Consider the following 19,818-nt stretch of genomic DNA (forward strand, 5'->3'; position numbering starts at 1 on the left):
ACACATACATACACATAAACCCACACAGTACACATACATACACATAAATAAAAAATAAACTCTTTTTTAAACTTGCAAATTAAAAAAAAAAATTTAACAGTGTAATCAAAGACACATTTAGATTAATGTCCAGCACAGCCTTAGAGACTTATCTGAGATAAGGCTGGAAGTCTCAGTTTGCTTCTATTTTGTTTTGTTTTTCTTTCTCTTTTGGTAATTTCATTCTCTTCTTACCCACTCTCCAACAATTAACTGACAAATTTAAATCTTAGACCATTTGAAGTTTTCTCTGCTACAAGGTATACACCTGATGTGCCTCCTTATCTCACACGTTTAGGCAAAAATAAGTCACTTTAAAAAGCCAAAAATTCTCAAAGCAAGGAATTCTATCATGACCCTGTAGGGTTCTGTTGTTTACTTGTTTGCCAAAGTGCAGGCTAATTGTTACCTAACCACATGAAATTGTAAGTTCCAGTAAATGCTTTTCGTAAGTAGTCAAGGAGCTCTAACATGAATCTGGTTTTTTTTTTTAATTTCTAACGACATGAAACAAAGAATGGTTTGGGTTTTCAATAGTTCTATTTCAGTAGCTCCTAACCATGGATGAAAGAGAAATCAAGCTTGTGCCCAGCCAGGTGCTGACTGTGATGGGATGAGATGCTCAGACCCACATGTCCGGCCTCCAACCCAAGCCTCTAACAACAAGAATGGCTTGCTAGGATTGATACAGTAGCAAACACCACCCTCTTGGAGTAGGAAGTGGAAAGAGTCACACACTTAAGGAAAGACTGGATCAGCTGTTTGGAGCCAGTTAGTGGCAATTTTTATTCCATCTAAATACTTTTCTTTTAAACAAAGAATAAGTATTGAATGCCAGTTTGTCATTTTAAATAAGGATTATGTAGGTCACTTGACATTTTTAGCATGTATTGTTTTATGATTTTTAGGTGATTTTAATTATATTGACAGACTTCATACAAATTAAGTTTACATGACCCATGATCAAAAACATTTAGCATCGTGAATTTCTTTTTGTTTTGTTTAACATGCTGTTAAACAAACTTTTCACTGCAGTATCATGGTGAGGAGGGTGACCGCTTAAGCCGGAGCAAGACTTAGATCCTACATCCTCCACTCCCCGGCCTCCTGGACAATATGTATGCTCACCTGGGTTCCACCTCTACACAGTGAGGATCACATTAGTGTCTGTTGAAGAAATAACACATTTGTAAAGCGCTCAGTGTATGTAGTAAGTGACCACCACAAAGCAAAACATGCACACGTGTCTATTCTTAATGCTCTTCTCTGTTGTCTTGTCTCTTTTCCATCTGAATTATTTTGTGAGACTGAACTACAGCTTCATCTGTATATACTCTCAGGTTTGAGTATCAAAGTAATTTTTAATTGGTACAGTACCTGGTAGTCATTCATCCATCATGTACATCCTGGAGCAGACATACAGACTTGAAGTAAGCTAATCTTTGAAAGAAGAAAACCTTACTGGTAGAACCGTAGCTTTCAGTGGGAATAACCTGCCATCATGCTTTTTTTTTCCTTCTGCACATTATCTGTTTCAGATTCTATATACTAAAGTCCATTTAGATACCATTTTCATTTAAAAAAAAAAAAAACTATTGAGTTTTCAAATTTACCAAAAAGCATAAAATAAAGTACTTGGGCCATATCTACAAAACGTTAAAAACAAAAAGAAACCTAGAATGAATTATCAGCACTCAGTTTCCTTAGGGGATAAATTTCCCAGGGAAGATACCATTTTGAGATTCCAAAAATCAGTATAATGTGCTTGTACATGCATGAGTGCACACACACAAAGATGTAGACCACCCAAAGCTTTAGTGTGAGTTGACAGTGGCGTAAACAGTAATAAGACAGAAAGAAAGATTGCTCAGTTTCCTCGGCAGCGGCAGCAGAGTCAGTCCTTACCGGTTCCCAGTCTCTGCCCTGGATGAGCTTACAGCTGACAAGAAAAAAACTAAATCCAATACTGTGTGGAAGGGAACTTTCTGAATTTGTGCCAGATTAGGGCTCAAGCCCTGTGCTTTACGGTGCCGTAGACACCGTGTGAAGGTGTGGAACCATATGAAGCTTATAAATAATATTGGTCAAAAACCAACAACACTAGTCCCATTTCCAATATTAGCCATCTTGTGGGTATTTACATTTAAATAAAATTATTTTTCTTCTGTTATACTAGCCACGTTTCTGGTGCTCAGTCATCACTGGGAAGAGAGAGAGAGAGTTTCCTGTCACTACAGAAGGCTCATGGTGACATGCTAGCCTAGACAGTCTTGGGTCGTTCTGGCTTCATGTGAGCCTCTTTGTCAATACAGAATGCATGCAGCTCTGACTGGCCTGAGTCTCTGACTGTCTGTTTAGAGGGATAATCACTGGGTTCTTCTTCTCCAGACTCAAGTCTGGCAAATTTGATTTTAAAGGAGTCATGTGTCAGATCCTATTACAATATTTGTTTTCCACTCAAAGAAATCTCATTTAAATAGATGGTTTAGTTGTCATGAGGATAAACAAAGTAGCAACATCCCAGCCTAAGCCTGGTGCTCTCTGAGGTCCGTTCCCATCAGAGGTTGTCTCTCAGTCTAAAATGAAAGCACTGTGAATTACAGAATGTAAATGACAGGTCTCATAGAAAATGATTTTGATGTGTCTGTGTTCTTCTATTATCTCTATTGTGATGCAGAGCTAAGATTCTAACTATCTGCTATTTCTTGCTCTCATAGGTTTGCAAAGATTCACATCAGTGTATCTGAGCCCATTATCCCATTCAGAGAAACGATCACGAAGCCTCCCAAAGTTGACATGGTCAATGAGGAAATAGGCAGACAGCAAAAAGTTGCTGTCATACACCAAACAAAAGAAGAGCAAAGCAAAATCCCAGAAGGGATCCATGTGGACTCCGATGGGCTTATCACCATCCCAACACCTAATAAATTGGCCACACTCAGCGTCCGTGCCATACCGCTTCCAGAGGAAGTCACTAGGATTCTGGAAGAAAACAGCAACTTGATTCGTTCCATGGAGCTTTTGACATCCTCCTTGAATGAGGGTAGACATACTCAGGCCATTCATCAGAAGACCCAGGAGAAAATCTGGGAGTTCAAAGGAAAACTAGAGAAACACCTTACAGGGAGGAAATGGAGGAACACTGTTGACCAAATCTGGTCATTTGGCCCAAGAAAATGTGGGCCCAACATCCTAGTCAGTAGAAGTGAAGATTTCCAGAACTCGGTATGGTCTGGCCCAGCTGGCAGAGAATCAAAAGAAGCTAGTAAATTCCGAGACTTTGGCAATAGCATTGTGAGTGGCTTCCAGCTAGCGACTCTCTCTGGCCCCATGTGTGAGGAGCCCCTCATGGGGGTCTGTTTTGTTCTAGAAAAGTGGGAGCTAAATAAATGTGCGGAACAAGGAGCCAGTGATAAACAGAGCCAAGGCCAGTTTGATCTGGCAGGGGAGGGACAGGGGGAAGGGACAGCCCGTCACAGTGGAGGTGAAAACCAAGAGCAGCAAGATGACCGCTCAGAGCCCTTTGAAGAGACTTCCCAGAAAGGAGATGCTCCAGTCATTGACTGCTATGGACCCTTCTCTGGGCAGCTAATTGCCACCATGAAAGAAGCATGCCGCTATGCTCTGCAGGTGAAACCTCAACGCCTGATGGCAGCTATGTACACATGTGACATCATGGCCACCAGTGATGTCCTCGGTAAGGAAAGAAGGATGAAGACAGAGAGATGCCCCGAGTTAAAGGGTCTTCTGTATCTCAAACACATTTAGTGTTTTGTTGAAGCTAGATCACCTAATTCACTAATGAATTAAGAGTTTTCAGAGCCAGGCGGTGGTGGCGCACGCCTTTAATCCCAGCACTTGGGAGGCAGAGGCAGGCAGATTTCTGAGTTCGAGGCCAGCCTGGTCTACAGAGAGAGTTCCAGGACAGCCAGAGCTACACAGAAAAACCCTGTCTTGGGGCGGGGGCGTGGGGGGGGAAGAGTGTTTTGAAAGCCAGAGACCTGTATCTTAAAATCTTGAGACAGAAAATACATGGCTACTAAAGGTCTTTTCTTTTCTTCTTTTTTTTTTTTTTTAGTTTTGGTTTTGGTTTTTTGAGACAGGGTTTCTCTGTGTAGCCTTGGCTGTCCTGGAACTCACTCTGTAGACCAGGCTAGCCTCGAACTCAGAAATCCGCCTGCCTCTGCCTCCCAAGTGCTGGGATTAAAGGCGTGTGCCACCACCGCCCGGCTCTAAAGGTCTTTTTTTTTTTTTTCAGCAAGTATATCCTTTTTATTCTTTAAGCTAAGATCTTTAATTAAGTTTGAATTGATTTATTCATGTCTATAGGGTGGGAGACATAGATCTAGTTTCATTCTTCTACAGTTGGATATTCAGTTTTGCCAGTATCATTTATTGAGTAAGCTGTCTTTTTACCAGTTCATGATTTTAGTCTCTTTGTCAGAATTTAGATGTCCTCAGCTCTGTTGTATGTCTCTAGAGCTTGTTTTATATACCTTTGGTCTACATTTGTGACTCTCTGTCTGCTGTCATCTATCTTTGCCCCAATGGCTCTGTAGTATAATTAGATACTGTGTAGCATGGTGGCCCCAGATGTGTTCACAGATGGGTCACTTTGGCTACCTGTGGTCTTTTGTATTTCCATACACATTTTACGATGATTCTGTGCGGTTCTGTAAGAACATCATTGGAATCTTGATGGGTGTTGAATTAAATCTGTAGACCACTTTGGTTAAATACCATCTCTACAAAATTATTTTGCCAGCCCAGGAGCATGCAAGGGCTTTCTACCATCCGGTTGACTCCTTTACTTTCTTTTATCAGCACCTTAAATTTTTTTATATAGAAGTCTTTCACTCTCTTGGTTAAATTTTTTTCCTAGACTTCTTTTTAAAGCCATTATGAATGAAATAGTCTCTGTACTTTTCCTTCTTAGCAGTTTTATGATGAAAGGTCTAGCCTGTCAGGATATAACCCCAATTTGGCAGCACCTTTGTCCTAGGTGAAACAGCATTTCAGCCTGATAACTGGGCCACCCTAAGAATGGTAAGAAGAAGCCACCATATGTCCTCGTAGCACAAAGGGGACATTGTAAATTGTCAGTCCTGGAGAAGAATCATTTGGGCTTTCTAGACCTTTTAGCTGCCAGCTGTTATATCAGATCACTGTCTGGTTTTCCTCTCTGTAAAAAGAAGCAGTGCTGGGAACCTCCAGACACATGGAGTCGGGTTCAAGGTGGCAGTTTGCTGTTTGTTCTGTACTGTTTCACTGAGGCTTGTTCTCTTCCACTAAGTGGGGGAGAGGGGCAAGGAAAATAAATCTTTGCAGGAGGTTAGAACATAAACACCATTCCTCAAAGTGTCTTGACAGAGTAGATATCTTTTTCTGGAGGAATCTTGGAACTGTAGTGATGAAGAGAATATAAAGGATGAAAGTTAACCATGGAATTTATTGTCTTTGCTCTGGCCGTAAGGTCCTTTGAGTCAATACACAGTCAATTATGTTGTAAGTAAGTTTGCTTCACTGATTAGTTTCTAAAAGAAGAATCTAAGATTAATTGATTACCTTTCTTTCTTTGTTTTTTTTTCTCTTTTCCTGGCTCCCTCCCTTCCTCCCTCCCTCCCTCCCTCCCTCCCTCCCTCTCTCTCTCTCTCTCTCTCTCTCTCTCTTTCTTTCTTTCTTTCTTTCTTTCTTTCTCTCTTCCTTGCTTCCCTCCCTCCTTGTTTTCTTCCTCTTCCTTCTCCTTCTCTTCCTCTTCCTCCTCCTCTTCTTTCATCTCAAAAGAAATTTAGGCTTATATCATAATAAAGTTTTTTAAGGACAGGCTGACTATCTGTAGCAGCATTTCAAAACAGCATGACTAAGCAAGTTAGGTAGATTTGGTTAGAGGCTCCTAAGCAGCAGAGTGCCCTGAGATGGAAATCTCCAAGTGTGGGCTACACACAGTGACCTCCACTCTTTCAGAATGTAGCACCTCTTCCTATAGCCCGCCACCTAACTAGTCCGTTCCCAGACCTTAGTCTGCATTTCCCTTGAGAGCCTCCTTAAAGATACTGAGATGGAGCTGAAGTCAAGAGACCTCGATTCCTTCAAATCCTGGAGAGCCTAGACTCTGCAAAAAGCTAAGTAGTCTCATGATTTCCTATATTTATGTATCAATAATCTGAGTTTGTATAACTCTCTTGTTACAAGTTATATAATAAGCAATACAACTTTGCAAAGGAGAAAATGGTCAAATAATTTAAATTTACCACATGGATTCCTTTTCTGGTTTTTTGTTTTGTTTTTCTGCGTAAGTCAGCTACCAGTGAACCAAGTGTTCTGGTGAGGTTGCAGGCCTTCCTGTCAGTGATGCCCTGGTTACCAGCTTACCAGCTGTCTAAGAACCAAGGTCTTTTCTCACCTTTCTCTCTGGGTCATGCGGGTGTAGAGAACAGTGCTTTCTTGCTCTTACCAGGAGTGTCACACCGCCTCTTCCCAGGTTGTGGATACATTCCTTGTTTGGGAGCAGTGAGAAGGCCCCTCTGTGCTCTATTAGTGCTTTTCTTTTGGTAGGTCCAGCCTGTTGCAAGCATGCCGGACACACTGTTTCAGTCAGCACTCCCCCCACACTGCATGTGCACCTACACAGAACGTGGGTACGGGCGTGGGTATGGGCTCTCACCCCCTCCTTTCACGAGGGTCATTTGGAATGAATCCCTTTTCTTTTCCATTGTCCTCGGGATCCGTTGTCCTGTGACTGGTTGTGTTTTATGCTTGTTTTTTTCTTTTCTCCTTGTATGGTTGAAATGTTCTTTTCAAGCCTGCAGTCTGTGGAGGTCCTCCTTGTGCCTTCACTCAGGATAAGAGAAGCGTATCTCCCCCCAAACCATCAGCCCCACCTTTAGCATTCCAGATGGCACTTGCCATTTTCTTCCGCACAAACCCTACACCATGAAGCTGCGTTCCTGACTTTTGTCCTTTGTTTCCCATAAAGACAAGTTTTCAGCATAACACCAAAGCCAGAGGCAGCTGTCCTGCTACCAGGTTGAAAGTCCCAGCAAACTGGCCACCTGAAACCACACCCCAGCCCCTGTGGTGACTCACGCTCCCTGGGGTAATGCTTCAAGGTACCAGCTGTCATCCAGTTCTTTTATCTTCACACTGGAGCACCTCACCTGACTACCAGACATAGCCTATGGCTTCCCAGAGCCAGCTGCTCATCTGGGTCCAGTTGTTAGCACTCTTCTTTCTTTGGAGTGAAGTATGACTTTCTTTTGTCTGAGTGGCATGGAAGCCCCACTGTGCCGGGTCTTGCATGTGCAGCTATGTATGTGGTTTGGTTAGAATAGATGTTAGTCTGCAAAACCAACTAGCTGCCATCACCACCACCATGAATTGTTCTGGATATTTTGCCCCTTCCTCTCCTGAATTGCTTGGAAGTCCATTTCCCCTGAGGTCTGTTTTTCTCCTAGCATTTGGAGAATTCTTTGGTTTGGACAGCCAAGAATTCAGGGTCCATCGACACAATCACCTGTTGATATTTTTGTGTTTTGCTTTGTTTTTTTGTTTGTTTGATTTTGTTTTCTTTTTCTTTTTTTCCAAACTCCACAACATCAATTGGAAAAAGAAATAGAGAAACTTTCTCTGTTCCTTAAGCCTTTTTACTTCTTGCCTGGATATCTGGAGATCTTCCAAGATGACTTGAGACTATGTTGACTGTTGCTTTTAATTTTCTAAGAATCAGTGATTTTAGGTCCTTTTTTTTTTTAATTGGGTATTATATTTACATTTCAGATGTTATCCCGTTACCCCATCCCCCACCCCCGCCCAGGAACCCCCTATCCCATGCCCCCGGTCCTTTTTATTTAGCAAAAATGGATTTCCTTTTTACATTTTAATTTTACATCTTAATTAGTCCTATACAAATTTTTAAAACATAGCATTCTTTACATGAATAGAATTATATATGATCAAAATTGGAAAATTTTTCGGAAAATACTCATTTCCAAAGTACTTTATCTTGGAAAAGATCCAAAAAATATATATATCCTTTTTTACTTTTAAAAACAGTTTCCTAAAGGTATCTATAGCTCTATTATTATTGTTGTTGTTGTTGTTATTATTATTATTTACCCATGAAAATTCTATGTAATGGGCTTGTTTGGCCATCATAGATACTGCTTACCTTGTCATGTGACCAATCAGTTGTCTTTCACTCTCTGGCATTATCCTCAGCTATAAAGGATGCTTACTCTTGTCTGACAGTGCTAGAATTTTAATCACAACTGTGACTGTTGGCTTCATTGGACATGGAGGAGTCAGCGTTGGTATTGTTAGGGCATATGCACTGGAACTAGCTGGAAACACCGAACATCACCATGCTTTTAAATATCACCATGCTTTTAAAGCCTTTTTTTTTCTTCATTTGAAGTCCTTTGAATGTTTAGCCAGTGTCATAATTTTCAACAAGGTATTGATGAGCTGCTTGTGTTAATCTTTTAGCCAAGCATGATTCTTGTCTTGACAAGGAGAAGTTAAGTAGACAAAGTTTAATAGCAGTAAGTGAATAAAGAGTAAAACCCAGTTGTTTCCTGTACTAAGGTCTTACAGTGACATGAGAAATCAGGACTAGTGGAATGGGAAACGGGGTGGGTCTTTCCAAAGTGATGGGATGTTGAAGTGGGCCTGGCTAGCCTGAGTCACGGCAGGCTTAGACAGCCAGCATCTGCTGCCACAGCCTGCACAGGACACGGCTGACCTAATGCTCCTTCCTGATTGGCTTTAGGAACTGCTCAGTGCTCCCTCTCTGAGCCCAGACACTGCTATTAAAGCCCTACAAAATGACCCTGTTAACTCTGTCCCAATTAATTGGGGTCCTTAGTTCTCTCTGAGTGTGTGTCACTCCGCCAGTTCCATATCACCTCTGGGTTGGATTTTCCCTTGTGCATCTGTAGGTAGTTGACAGTGACAGTGCGAACGGAAAGCTGCGCACAGAGAGTCGCTTCCAGGGACAGGTCAGCCTGCTGTGCAACTTCATCTGACCCGCAAGCCCAGTGTCTGCAGCTTGCCCGCTCCATCCCGTTAGCTCCATTTGCTTGATTTCACATTCTGTTAGCTCTGTGGCAAGAGAAAGCTTTCATGTGACCTTGTTCATAAGACTTAAGAAACACCCACAGTGTCTGTATGTCTGTGTATGTCTGAAGTCCTCCACATGTGTTACCTGCAATAGCAAGTCATGAGATGGAAGAAAAAATCTTCCTTGCAAGTCAGCCTTTTATTTTGTTTATTGGTTCATTCATTTATTTATGGTCGTCCCTTACCCTGGAATGCTGTGCATAGTTGTGACCTTATGGTATAAATAATTTAGTATTTTTACTGTTCTTTTTAAAGCATGCTTCTATTGGGCCATTTATTCATAATCTTCATTTTAACTTCTGCATAATTCCTGTGAACCTGACGTGCTGTAATTTTCTGACCCATCATCCCCAATTTGGAAATTCATTATTTCATCTTTGTTTATTATAGAACACAATATGCTGTGAACAGCCACTTCATTTTCTATATTCAGAAAGACAAGCCTTTCTTTGCCTCCCATCCTTAGGAATTGTAGATTAGTCTAAGCTGTTCTATTAGAAGATGTATGTGAATCTGTAATGCTGTAAAGGCAGTGCTCCATCGAGCTGACATGGAGAGAGAGTTTTTAGCCTTCAGTATCAGACAGTGCAAGGTGTTCGAGAGTGCCCTTGAATCTGAAGAGAATATTTATGGGTTGGCCTAAGGTGTCATAGTATACGCTGAAGGAGCTGTGGCTCTGAGTGGAAGGCCTCCGCTGTACACTGAACTGTGAGCACTTCATTTGGGCTGGGGAAGCCACAGCTGTGCTCTCAGGGTGGCTCTGTCGCAGGAGCTGCATCCCTGGTAATAACCAGGCCAAGGACAGGCTGCACCAATAGTGTAGTCATGCCTAGACCCCTTCTAGTTGAGTTGCTGTTGCTGTTGTTGTTTTCCTGAAGACTTTTCCCTCTTGAGGTGCCTTCTAGAGAACTCAGGTCTGAAGTCACGTGACGTGACCAAAGGAAGGACCAACTGGTCTGATGCTTCAGTGAAGGAATAACAAAGTATTTACAGTGAGCAGTGTGGGTGGGTCAGAAACCGGTGTTGATTCCCCAGTGACAGCAGTGGCAGGGTTAGAAAGGTGTCTAAAGGCTTCCAAGCTTTGGGCACAGCTGTCATAGGAGCCCAGTGACTATGGAAAGTTTCCTTACAGTGTTTCCCCTTCCTGGGTGATCCATCACTAGGCCTCTGTTGTACGTGGTTGTAGTAGAATTAAAATTGAGTGGCTCAAAAGTGCATGATTAATTACATTCAGTTTCAATTACGAGTATTGATCCCAACTGTTGCTATGGCCCCTGGAGGAGACAAATTGGCCGCCTGAGCAGTGGCAGTCACCTGTTTATCAGTGGCCCTCATCGGGGCTTGTTTACCGGGTTTCCTAGTCTTTCTTACCCCACAGCTCCCCAGTCACTTTCATAAACTACCTTCATTTTTTTTTCTTAGAATGCGGGGGTAGGAAGATAGTTCAGTGGATATAACTGCTTGTCCCACAAGCCTTAGGACTCGCATTCTTTTTTTTTTTTTTAATGTATATTCATTTTATGTGTATGAGTACTCTGTAACTGTCTTCAGACACTCCAGAAGAGGGCATCGGACCCAATCACAGATGATTGTGAGCCACCACCACGTGGTTGCTGGGAATTGAACTCAGGTCCTCTGGAAGAGCAGTCTGTACTCTTAACCTCTGAGCCATCTCTCCAGCCCCAGGACTTGCATTCTAATCTCTAGGACAAACGCAAAAGCCAGATGTGTGTTGTGAGCATCTGGGTTCCCAGCACTCCTAAGAAGGAGTGGAGGTGGAGACGGTAAGGCCCCCAAAGGTTTATGAACCAGCTACTGTGGTGTACACAGCAGGAAAACATCAAAGAGACCCTGTCTTAAACCACACAGAAGGTGAGAACCTACTTCTGAAAGTTGTCCCCTGACCGCCATGCAGATACTATGGCATGTGCACACCAGCATGGACACATATAAACACACACGCAATAATAACAAAGTGTTTTTCCTAGAATAGAATAAAGTAAAGATGGCTTGCTCACATGTACTGTGTATTTTCATAAGGTATATGTGTGTGTGACAGACAAAAACTATGTAGCAGACTGGAGATTATTTAATCAAAGCAATAGTTATGATTTTTTTTTCAGCATTGGCAGACTGCTCTTAAAATACTGCATTGTGAGAGGCAGGTAAATAAATCATATTGACTCATTTAGGAACATGGCTGGGATACAACAGGAAATTCACAGCCTGTCACTGAAAGTTAGGCTAGGTATCTGTCTTCAGGTGGCTGAAAGGCTGGCTTATAGAACAGGGATCACATGTGTCCCGTGTGGTAAATCTTGGACTGGTAGGTAAGAACTAAAGGAGATCTTCAGATTTTAGGCTCAGGACTTGTCTAGCTGTCAAAGATAGATGGGTCTGCCCAGGAGCAAACCAGGTTTAGGTAATACATTTTGAATTTACTTATCTGGTAATGTTTGCTTCCTTTCACGTTCCTTCTAATTTACTGCTTTATGATTTTGTAGCTGACATTCCCAGTACTAATGACAGGGTAAGATCTATCCCTAGAGAGTGGTTTGTCTTTTTGCTTGGACTTGAGTTTAGAAGGCAGCCGACTCCACTGTGGAGCGCAGTTAGCATTGTAAAGCTGGGCTGGAGAGCAGGTGAGAAGCCTGGGGTAGGTAGTCTTAGGCATCTCCCCTAAAATTCGCTTACCACACAGACAATATTTGACTTGGCTCTCTGATAGAGTTTGTTTGAAGGAAGGTGTGAGGCTTCCCAGAATGCTCACAGGAAAGTTATGTCTTCGGGAATTACTGAGATAAACATAGCTGTGGCCCCGGAGTTATGTGTGTAAGGATGCGTACCCGTCAGATGTTCCAGTGCAGCAGACAGGCCGTGAGAGCCAGGTTGAGGAGCACGCTGGTTTGGAGCATGAACATTTGCATGCAGCTCCAAGAAGCCGTTTAGTAGAGCCCCAAGCTGCCCAAAGAACTTGGGTGTCAAAGAGCATTTGAGGAAGAAGTTAGAAGTTGACTGCTTCAGAAATGTGAGGCAGGGAAAAAGAAATGGTAGCAGACAGTGGAGAGGCAGTGCCTTCCATAGCTAATAGGGTCCTTGTTTTAATCCTCAAGACCATGTGGCTCATTGCCCCGTCCTAATCACTGCCAGCAGAGATCTGCAGAGAGGAGCGTGTGAGACAGTGCTGTTCTGAGCCCTCAGTTCCTGGGTTAAAAAAACAAAAATGAGTGAATAGAGGTGGCTACACCAGACACATCATCGTCCCCTTGTACTGAGGAGAGGTCCGAGCTCACAGTGCTGTCTGGGGAGTCTAACCCTGCCCAGCTGCCTCTGTGCACTTAATACATGCACAGATGACTGCTGTAGTTACACTGATCTTTTAAGCTGCAGGTGAAAGGAAGGTGGGGCTCTAATGAGCATGCCTGCCAGCCGCAGTAAGCTCTTCAGGCTTCTCTGTGATTTCTAATCTATCTCTGTATCTCTCAATCATTCTGCTTTCTGGTTGAAAGGATTCCCCAAGCACACACAGACATCTGTGTTCTGGGATGCCACACCCAAGGGGCGGATGTGTCCCTCCTGAGTATAAGGCCAAATATTTTTTTTTTGGGGGGGGGGGGTTTCGAGGCAGGGTTTCTCTGTGTAGTAGTCCTGGCTGTCCTGGAAATCACTCTGTAGACCAGGCTGGCCTCGAACTCAGAAATCCGCCTGCCTCTGCCTCCCAAGTGCTGGGATTAAAGGTGTGCACCACCACCGCCCGGCCTATAAGGCCAAATCTTACCTCAAGATAAATTATAAGCGTCAGGCAGAAGAAGTTGCTAAGACTCTTGTGATGTCTTAGAGATTGTTACCAGACAGTAAAGATTCCAAGCATGATTCATCTCCAGGGGTATAAAATGCCCATTCTCAACACTACTTAAATACTGTCAGTTTAGGAAAAATATGAGCAAATGTTTACCTAGGTATGGTTTTTGATTGGCATAAAAATGCCATTGTCAATTGCCTAGTTACTGAGCTCAAATGGTCTCTTATCAGCATTTTGATCATCATATTAAGAATACCCATAGTTACTGAAGCAATTTTGACAGTTATAGGAATCCAGTCACACTCTTCTCATTGGATTTCATGCCCAGAGATAACCCTGCTCATAATTCCAGAGGCCATGCTTCTCACACTGCATGGTGGGGATTGTCACTGGGGACACAGTTTGGACTCGTTATCTTTTATATGCAATCTTTTTTTCTAATTTTGCCATTTTAATTAGCAGTTAAATATTCATGGTATCATTACTAGGCATGTAAATTGTTGTGGCTTTGGGTCAAATCGTGATCAGCGGATGAACTAAAGGAGTTTTGGTTTTGTAGGCCGAGTCTATGCCGTGCTGTCAAAGCGAGAAGGTCGGGTGCTTCAGGAAGAAATGAAGGAAGGGACGGACATGTTCATCATCAAGGCTGTGCTGCCTGTGGCCGAAAGCTTCGGCTTTGCGGATGAGATCAGGAAGAGGACCAGCGGACTGGCTAGCCCCCAGCTGGTGTTCAGCCACTGGGAGGTGAGATGCAGCCCCACCTTCCCTAGAACCAGGCAGAGGCTAAGTGAAAATGACCTTAACTGGCATGGGGGCCCAAGCAAGGGACCAGTGAAAGCTGGCTCATAGCACAACATGCATTCTGTTTATAACGTAAAATCGAAGAGATGGAACATTCAGTCCATTTCCTCCTCCTGCAGACATATATTCAATTAGAGAAAAATGACAGCATTTGTGAATGTGAAACTTGAAGAACTCTTTTCCCCCGGGGGTAGGAGGATAGCGAAAGATTCTCCCAGCATCGGGAGGGGAGAACTCCTCAAGGGAGATCTGCAGTTTGTCTTTCTAAGCTTCTGCCATTCTGAGGATTGGAGTTCCATGGCTTCCCCGAGGAATGGTGTAGCTCACCACAACCTTTTCTTGACCACACATGGAGTCAAGCACACAGCAAATCCTTCTGCAGTCACACAGGAAAGAGAGGGGTGTTGTGAATATCATGTTCTGAGTATGTGGAAGGCATCAGGCCTTCCTGAAGAGACCCTTAAAAAGGAAAATTAGCCATTAACCAGCAGAGAGAATGTTCAATCAGCAGAGCATAGGCCAGGAAAACTAAGCAAGGACAAACCTAAGTCCTGAGCAAAAGTCTTTTAAATGAAGGCCAAAGAGAGTCTGTCTCCAAAAAAAACAGTGTTTTCTCGTCTGTAAGAAACCCTTCTTCTGTGATGGTTTGTCTCTTGGGAGGCAGTGGTGTTACTATCTGCTGGGCTGGTTTTTACATGCTGACTCTGCCGCTTACTGAGAGTGCAGAGACTTCATTTCTGGGATAATTCATGTGGAGCACCCACCTCAGGCCTTTGCTGCTGGCCAGGGTTCCTTTTTACCGTCTGCACTTCTCTTACTTCTTGTAGCTCGATGCCTTTCTTCTGTAGGATTCTTTCAACACAGAGCTTTACATTTACATGATTAGTGAAGAATGGAAATAATTGAGGAAGACCTTTCTCTTTAAACTGAGGCCAGCAAAGTCAGGAATAGTGACTTTGAAGAACCTGGCTTTGCACAGGCACATCTGCCTTAATTCAGCAGTCCCTGTCACCTGGATAGGTGGATGTCCGCTTTCCCCATGAACGTATAGTTCCTGATGCTCGATAGAACCAGACAGTGTGCCGACTTAGCTGCACCTCTGTAGTTAGCTTCAGTGGTCTTTTACAGTGACTCTTTGGTGAAATTCCTCTTGATTTTTACACTTTTGAATACTAAATGATGTTCTCATGGTTTCCTTCATTACCTTTTTACCAAGTAGCCTTCATCTTTGTTCCTCATTGTGTCAAAAAACCATCTAGGGCATTGTTAACCCTCAGCTCTTAGTTAACCATTTCCTGTTTATCCAGAATTCTAGCTTTTCAGCTTCAGTTTTGGTTTCTTACATAAAACACAATGCAGTAAGAAAGAGAAGTAGATTTAAAGTGGCAGTGCCTGAAGGTCAGGAACTGTCTGCTGGGGTCCTGGTGGCCAGGTGTGTGGTGGCAGGGCTGTGCAGCCACATGTTGTGTGTAACTGAGTGATATAATTCTGCTTCTGAGTAGTGACCTTGAGAGGTGGTGCACTGGTCTCATTGGTGCTGCCCTTCCTGAAAGCAGCTGTCAGAACTCAGGCTTCTGACATCATAGATGACAGCCAGCCAGCTCACAAGGATGGCCTTGGTCAACACTGGCACAGGAAACTGGGTTATATTGTCTCTGATCTGAACAGAGGGTATTGGGTACATCAAGCCTGGGACCTTCTATAAACAGAGCCTTAAATAAGCCTTCAGAGCTGTTACACTGGCATTGCCATTGGGGTAAGTGATACATCATATATTTTATTTTCATTTTAAAAGCTCATGAAAGGAGGGAGGCATGAATAAGTTTCTCAGGTTGGCCTTGAACTTGCTATGCAGCCATAGCTGGTTTCTGATCCCTGATCTTTCTGCCTCCATTCCTCAGCTAATAAGGTTACATGTTTAGACCACCAGGCATGGCCTGAAAAAACTGTATACTGAGTCTTCCGCTGAAAATGATTTTATTTAAATACTTATGAATGGGTCTAGAAGGAAGACTGGGGAGTGGAAACATGGCAATGCAAACATGAGAACTTGAGTTCAGATGGCTAGCACCCATGTGAAAAAGCAATATGGTTGCAGAGGTCTGCAATTCTGGCACTGGGTGGATAAGACAGGCGAGTTCTGGCTCACTGGCCAACCAGCCTAGTGAAGACACCAGGCGTCTTCCTCTGGCTTCCATGTATACATCCATATCCATATACACACAGACACACACACACACACAAATTGAAGGTTGTCCTTCATTTCCTGGTTGGCAAATACATTATGGAGAAAAGGGATAAGACTGCTCTAACAGAGGCGTCCCAAAATACAGTGGACCACTCAGACAGAGGGTACTTCTCCTTCCAGTCTGAAAAGGCAGTGCAGAGTTGGCACATGGCTATGTGACAGTCAAGCTCATCCTGTCTTTCCTTGCTGGTCACAGCCATTGTTCTACCTTCCACCACAGCTCCATCCCAGCCAGAAAGGCTGGGGCTGCAGAAGAGTCCCAGTCCTTCCCTTATCCCATTATCTAGAACCAATCACATGGCCACATCTAACAAGGCTGCATGTAAGGACGCTGGGAAATGTAGTCTTTAACTAGATCAGGCGTCCACAAACTGCTGCCCGTTGTCTGTTATTAAAATATAGCCTTTGTCAGCTCACCTGGTATTTTCTGTAGCTGCTTTCAAAAGAGCTAAATTGTTAAGATAGAATTTTTTTTTGAGGCGTGTCTAGCTCTTACAGAAGTGTCCCTGCTCCCCCAAAACCCATGTGGGCATGTGCCTGTCTGTCACTACAGAACCAGGAGAATAGACACATGCAAGAACACTAAGGTTTGCTGTAGGTGAGTCCTTGCACAGGAGCCATGGTACATTCACTATACTTTGTGTCTCAGAATTTTATTTTTTTGAGCCTGAGTCCAACTTACACACTTAGTAATGTGTAAAGACTGTAGCATCTGGAACAGCTCTAGACAGGTAGGTTTGTTTGTTTGTTTGTTTGTTTGTTTGTTTGTTTTTTAAAGACTCTTAATAATTTTAGAGGAAATTTTTGTCAAGAAAACTTCTATCCCTCTGTCTTTATCTTGCCACCTGCCATGATCCTATTTCCAAAAGCTTCAGATCTTTGAAAGTCTTTAAAAACTGCATCATGATTAAATGTCACTGATCTGGTACCCCGCCCCCAGTCAGGTTTAGAAATAACATGGTTGTTGAGATCTGCCTTCTCACTCCAAGGACTTTTTTTTTTTTTTCATTTGTGTTCGGGCATACCATATAATTTTCAATCAAGAGCTTTTGAGAGAAAGTGCTTCAGAAAATAGAGGAAATGAAATTACAGGCATTTTCCACGAGGAAACCTTTGAAGTCAGCGATCTCACAATTTCTTTCTAAGTTCTACTCTTCTTGCAAAAGGGGGAAAAGGGAGCTAATAACAGACATGGAAGGGAAAGTGTTCTCAGCCAGTGCTGTCGCGCACACATGTCAGCCCTACCCCTGCTCCACCACTTCATCCTGAGGTGACCCGGGGAGGCCGCTGAGGAAGGTGGAACCAGAAGAGCTCCCAAAAGGTTATTTTGGGTATGGTAATTCCCACCTGCTAGACCCAAATGAAACAGAACCCCTAATCTTTCCCCTCTAGAACTGTGTGTATATGTTTGTGTGTTTGTGTGTGCATGTGTATATGTGTGTATATACATATTTGTGTGTACATGTATGCCTGTAGATGCATATGTGTGTATGTGTGTGCATGTATGTGTCCCCATATGTCTGTTCATATGTGTGTGTGTGTGTGTGTGTGTTTGTGTTCATGTACATGTGTTTCCATTCACACAAATGTGTCTGTGTAGGCAACAACTCTCCTGGGTGCCCTCCTGTTAGTTAAAAGGTGGTATACACCTCTAGCTCTTGATTTAGAAAAATTGATCTGAGGAGTGAGCTGTGGGCAGTTGGGTTCGGTATGAACCAGTGAGGAAGAAGGACCCTTCCCTCTAATCTGATGGCAGTCCCTGCTCTATGGTCTAGAGGCCTTTCTATACTTCCAAACTAGATAGCCATAGTGGACTGGGCTTCTCTTACTCCATCCGCCCTGTGTTGAAGTTTCTTTGGCATCTTGAAGCAGGTAGCTTCAGGATGACCACACAGAGGTGAGCGGTGAAGGTAAAGGCAGAGACCCTGGCCAGGTTAGATCTCTACACACAGCACGAGATGATTACAGCCTAGAACCTCAGGGAGTCTCCAAGGAAGACAGTGCAGACAAACAGCAGCCCTGGAAGCCTCTAAAGAGAAAAACTGAGCCAACTTCAGATGTCTTTAGCAGAGGCCCGAGCCAGTTGGGACCCATTACGCACAAAGTCCTGGTTCAGTCCTGAGTACCATATAAACCAGACATGGTAACACACTGGTAATCACAGCACCTAGCAGGTAGAGGCAGGAGGGTCAGAAGTTATCTTCAACTATTGAGTGATTTCTGATCCAAAATGGGTTACATGAGGTATCAAAAAAACAATAAATAAGACCATGTTCGCGTGAGTTGATCATTATTAGAGACAAAGGCAAAGTTAGTGAGGAGATCAGTCAGGTAACTTTCTCATTTTCATTAAAGATGAAGCCATTTCTTTCATGCTTGTGAGGTGTTTCCCTGAGAACTCAGAATGACAGATGTTCCAAGTCTGTTGAATGGGCACCGTTTCTCACTACTCCCGCTAGTCTTCATATTTGTGTATTACGATTCCTAGGAAGATTAAATGTTCATTTGTGGGCTTGTTACATTAGCCAAAGACTGATAAAATTTAACATCCACCTCACCTAGCCCATCCTGTCACCTTCTCTTACAAGATCATTCCCAGTGACCCGTTCTGGGTGCCAACCACTGAGGAGGAGTACCTGCACTTTGGGGAGAAGGCAGATTCCGAGAACCAGGCCCGGAAGTACATGAATGCGGTGCGGAAGCGGAAGGGCCTCTATGTGGAAGAAAAGATCGTGGAACACGCAGAAAAGCAGAGAACACTCAGCAAAAACAAGTAGCTAAAAAGGAGAAGCTACTGCTGGTGGTGGGGCCTTTTCTTTTTAATGAATTAACAAGTATTATCAAGGGTCTAATCTGGGAAAATCTCATTTTGGTAAATTATCTGTGTGGATTCACTTTCAGTAATAAACATGGCCTATATATTTTAAAGGCATCAGAGAACATACTTTCAAACTCTTTCTTTAATTACTTCTGTTTCACAGAGTTGATCACGTTATGAAGAGTTATTACCACAACCCTCAGCAGTGAGGTGTGTGCTGAGGTTAAGGCTACCCCTCCCCCATGAGGCTAAGCACTACTGGCAGACACCACAGTCAGGACCTCAGTGGCTACTCAACTCCGATTGGCTAGTCATTTGTCATGTGCCAAGGTTGTCCTTCTGTGAACTTCACCTGAGTTACTGACTTAGTCCTCAGTTGCAGTGTTAACTGGCAAAAACAGTCCCCTGGAGCCTATGCTTCGTGCTCCTAAACAGAGCGCTCACTCCTTCCTAAATTAGTGTCCTTGAGCAGTGTGCCCTGGACCTTTTTATTAAAAACAGGAGTTTCTGTGGCTGTCTTTGCGGTTCCTTCGTAAGCACACTGAAGAGCTATAAACTAGAAGCTAATATGCATGGGCCACTGCCAGGGTTTTTACATGGTATTCCTGTCGTCTGAGTTGCCTTGCTTAGGTATCCCCGTTTAAGGAACAAATGCAGTGTGGTCAAAAATCAATTCTGTAGTTTCTGATTCTGCGTAATAATGTTACAGTCACATGAAGTATTTCATATTATAAAATTCTCGCATGTAACGTTATTGAAATATCTTTAATGGGTATTCTTAATAACCTACGTCAGTCTTAATAGTGGTGGTAGACACTTTATCTTTAATCTTCAGATCCTTGGCATAGTTGGTCATGTCTAATTGACCCAGACTTTAGAGAAAGTAATCCTAGATAACTCACTGTCTGTTTAAATTTAACAGATAACGGTATCTGAATGGAGCATAGTGTCACAGGTGAGTTTATTTAAACACTCATGATAAGGAAAGCTAGC

General features: G+C 43.1%; 1 protein-coding gene across 2 annotated transcripts in view; it reads left to right on the forward strand.

Annotated features, from left to right (window-relative positions):
* Efl1 (elongation factor like GTPase 1) overlaps positions 1 to 18,947 on the forward strand; it is a 138,216-nt gene extending 119,269 nt beyond the window's left edge. For both annotated transcript variants that reach the window (XM_028754851.1, XM_028754852.1), the window contains 3 exons: positions 2,757 to 3,736; positions 13,518 to 13,702; positions 18,596 to 18,947. In XM_028754851.1, the coding sequence (XP_028610684.1) occupies positions 2,757 to 3,736; positions 13,518 to 13,702; positions 18,596 to 18,784 (1,354 nt within the window). In that variant the 3' untranslated portion in view covers positions 18,785 to 18,947. The remainder of the gene's footprint in view (positions 1 to 2,756; positions 3,737 to 13,517; positions 13,703 to 18,595) is intronic.
* The last annotated feature ends 871 nt before the right edge of the window (positions 18,948 to 19,818 follow it).

The sequence above is a fragment of the Grammomys surdaster genome, unplaced genomic scaffold (assembly GCF_004785775.1).
Source record: "Grammomys surdaster isolate TR1022 unplaced genomic scaffold, NIH_TR_1.0 126036, whole genome shotgun sequence".
Taxonomy (NCBI): Eukaryota; Metazoa; Chordata; class Mammalia; order Rodentia; family Muridae; genus Grammomys; species Grammomys surdaster.